Source organism: Lactuca saligna, chromosome 4, assembly GCF_052625555.1.
Source record: "Lactuca saligna cultivar CGN05327 chromosome 4, ASM5262555v1, whole genome shotgun sequence".
NCBI classification, from domain to species: Eukaryota; Viridiplantae; Streptophyta; class Magnoliopsida; order Asterales; family Asteraceae; genus Lactuca; species Lactuca saligna.
Window position 1 is genome coordinate 42,382,571 of NC_136420.1, and position 3,736 is coordinate 42,386,306.

General features: G+C 32.0%; 1 protein-coding gene across 1 annotated transcript; it reads right to left on the reverse strand.

Moving 5' to 3' along the window:
- Nucleotides 1–243: 243 nt before the first annotated feature.
- LOC145041686 (1-aminocyclopropane-1-carboxylate synthase-like) lies at nucleotides 244–3,334 on the reverse strand. Its single transcript, XM_078989833.1, has 4 exons — nucleotides 3,025–3,334; nucleotides 2,777–2,908; nucleotides 2,499–2,659; nucleotides 244–1,398 (listed from the first exon to the last, which is right to left on the reverse strand). Exons 1-4 carry the CDS (start codon nucleotides 3,190–3,192, stop codon nucleotides 372–374), a joined length of 1,488 nt encoding a protein of 495 aa, XP_078845959.1. The 5' UTR covers nucleotides 3,193–3,334; the 3' UTR covers nucleotides 244–371.
- Between the last annotated feature and the right edge of the window lie 402 nt (nucleotides 3,335–3,736).

The window sequence follows — 3,736 nt, forward strand, 5'->3', positions numbered from 1 at the left end:
TACATAAACAAATAGATGTGTAAAAGAGTCTCTTTGCATCCACTAATGCTTGAAAGTATTCGACAACCAAAAGAATATATATTCAAACAAATAACAAGAATATATATTCAAACAAATAACGTTAAAACATTTTCATATAAAAAAACAGATCAACTACATGATCGTTAAGTTAAATATGATCAACATAACCAAATGTTGAAAAAAGTTCATCAATTGTTATATACAATTGATCATATACATACTTCTATCACACACAACTTCATAGTCACAATATAATTAGAATAAGTCATAGTGAACACTCAATATACGGGCCAGTGGCATAGATTAACACTTCATAGGAGTCATTAATTAATACTGGTAAAGTGCTTAAATTAAGTCTTAGCTTGAACCAGCGGCGATTGAGGGAATGGTGAATGAGGGGACATAGGCGACATCAAAGTTTTTTCATCATATAATATTCGTGAGGAGAAACTAAGACGAAGATTCTTCTGCCATACTTTATTTTTCTTGTTCTTCATTGCCATCACCTCATTCTCTTTCCCCTTTCTAACAAAAGCATGGATCCTTTCAAGTGCAATCTCAACCGTTAGATCATCCATATTTGCAAAGCAAACCCTAAACCATCCTGCTTCCTCGCAATGGAATGAAGAACCAGGGGAAACGTTGAGTTTAACATCGTTGATAATTAGTCTCCATAACACCATTTCCTCATCAAACGTTGGCTCCTTCAAGAGCCTACGTAAATCCATCCAGACAAAAAGGCCAGCGTTACTGGGTAAGCAAGTAATCCCATCTTGTTCAAGCCCTTGAGTGAAAACTTTATGTCGCTTACTTAATCTCCTTGAATTTTCTGTTAGAAAATCCTCAACAAATGCTTCGTCAGAAAGAAGTGAAGCTAGAAAATGTTGAGTCTGTGAAGAGATCAATCCAAAACTCGACATTTTTCTTGCAGAACTCACAACTCCATCATTATATGAATATAGAATCCCAACACGAAACCCTGGGAGTCCCATGTCTTTTGACAAGCTATAAATAATGTGAACTAACTCTGGATTTATCAACACAGTTGGATCGTGTTCCATTTCTTGTAAGACCTCTGAGATAGAGATGAAATCGGGTGTATCAAAGACAGTGGCTGCATAAATTTCATCACAGACAAGATGGATTTTCTTTTCATTGATGAATCTCAATAGGGTTTTGAGGGTTTCTTTATCCATGGTTGTGCCAAGAGGATTTGAAGGATTTGCGATGATCAAGCCTTTGACTTTGATGTTGGCTTCAATTGCATTTTCATAAGCGGATTCAAGTGCTTCTTGGGTGATCTGGAAATCATTTGAACTCTTGCATATTATTGGAACTATTTGCGCCCCAGTTCTCCATCTTAGGTCTCGATCAAATCTGAAAGAAAAAAAAATGGAACCAAATAATTGGTTCAATCAATAATTAATTTATAATCATGACAACTAAATATTAAATTTGTCATTTCAAAGCTAAGAACTAATAATTATTATAGAACTGATGTGACATCTTTAAATGAATATGATGCAAAAGACAGCATTATTTAAATTTACTTCTTTTGCCCAATAAAGAAAAGCAAAGCCGTATGTAAGCGACATTTTCTTTCATTACTTCAAAGACTTGGAGACTACGCTCACGTTATAATAAATATCATAAAACATATAAAGCTAAATGACAAATAGTAAAGACTACCAAACAACGGTGTGACAGTCTAAAAGTCAAAATTGTTATACATATATTTTATAATAATACGAGTGCCTTAAACTGTTAAAGTCAAAGGATTGACTGATTTGAATATATAGGTTCTTTTAGGATTTCTTTGTTCCCTATGTTTCATTTTGGAGCCTTGACATATTTTTTTTTTCTTAATAATCTATCATTTGACTATTTTGTCAAATTTAATGGTTTAGTCATTCTTTATTTTATTTTTATTTTTGTAAATTAATTCTAAAGTTGATTTTGACCAAGTCAATGGACAAGTGGCGTTGACTAGTTGGTCTAATCTAATATGGTAAACCAAATTGTCAATCCCTCTTAATAAGATTTGATTTAAGTAGCAAAGTTTTATCCAAATTTGTGCACATGACATGGATTGTTGTTATTATGCGTATATATCTAACCTTTCGTTTTCAGATATACGTGATATCTCGATGCGTAAGTACGTATCTTATTAAAAGAAACTTGTCTTTTCCGTATTCATTGTTGATAGTTTATATATACAAAACTGACAAAAATCAATCCTATATATCGTCATAAACTATACATGGAGTTTTATTAAACTCTATAAAAATGTTAACAACGACAAATCTTTTATTTAAAACGTTTTTTTTTCGTTGATATGCTGTTTAGGAAGCCTTATGATTATCAATATATGTATTATACTATTATTCGGCATCACAATTTTATCATATAAATCAACATTTTAGGGAAAAAAAAAAAGTACAAATTAACACCTCAGTAGAATATATATATATACTTACGCCGGATAATATGGAGTTGGAACAAGAAATCCATCATCACGATCTGCCAAACAGAACATTAAAGATTCACTTGCTCCTGTAGCTCCACCACCCATCACAATGCGATCAGGATCAAACTTAACCCTATTTCCTCTTACTCTTCCCATAAAATCCGCTATTGCCTGGAAAACAAACAACTTTTATAAATTTTTGAAGCACCTTCATATATTACATTATAAGTATATAATGCAACAAAAAATTTCGAATGTAGTAAACTTTATGTATTTCATAATGATTACCTTCCGAAAGTCGTATAAGCCATGATAGTCTTGAAAATTAGCAATATCCTTAAAACTGTCAGCGCCATCTTTGGTACAAATTGATGCTTTCGGATTCTTTGCAATCCATTTCTGAATTAAATCAGGAGAAAGCTGCAAGAATAATGGAATTAGTTTCTAGCTTCAAATGGAGTTCTCTTTTAAGTCGTTCGAAAAAAAGATATATATACTTTTGTCATGCATTCAAAATAATTATAAAGAAAACAAACCTGGTTTTCTGCTAAACCCATTTGTATGACACCATTAGGGTTTTCAGTAGGATGAAATGGATCTAGATCGTAAGCTTTCCATCCATCAAAATATGGTGAATTCTCACCATGTTGATCATTTGTTGCAATCTTTGACAGAAGGGTTTGGTTTCTGCTCGAGAATACCATAGCTAGTGTGTGTCTTTCTGTGTGTGAAAGGAAGAAGATATGGAGTGCTTTTCGAGGTAATTTTTCAAGATACTATGCGTGGTTTCACACAAGATGATGGAGAAAATACACGAGATGATCAGGTATATATAGGCCTAGGGATGCAGCATTCATAGAGTTGTATGTGTGACTTAACGTAGTTACGTGTATTTTAGTGTAGAAAATAGAATTTAGAGAAAGAAGAGATTCAACTTTTCAAAGTGAGTCCATCGTAATTGCGTGCGTGAGCGAATAACATATAACCCAAAAATGGCAATTAAAATCAATACATAATCATGCTTTTTGAATTAATAATGTAGTCATCTATATAAAACGTTAACTATTATTATTATATTATATTATATAGACAACGCTTTAACTTTTATCGACAACGTTTGTATTTTACATTTTCATATTGACTATGTATTTATTCAAGTACTAAACTTATTAAAAAATAACATTGTTTGCCTCCAAAACGTATTTTTAAAACATTTTTTAAATAATTTAATTAAGAGTGCAACATCTT

Excerpts from the sequence above, each read along its gene's own strand:
- LOC145041686 (XM_078989833.1), bottom strand. The coding sequence starts at position 3,192 with ATGGTATTCTCGAGCAGAAACCAAACCCTTCTGTCAAAGATTGCAACA. Across the intron at positions 2,909-3,024 it reads TGGGTTTAGCAGAAAACCAG|CTTTCTCCTGATTTAATTCA; the intron begins GTTTGTTTTCTT and ends TTATTCTTGCAG. Across the intron at positions 2,660-2,776 it reads GCTTATACGACTTTCGGAAG|GCAATAGCGGATTTTATGGG; the intron begins GTAATCATTATG and ends TTTGTTTTCCAG.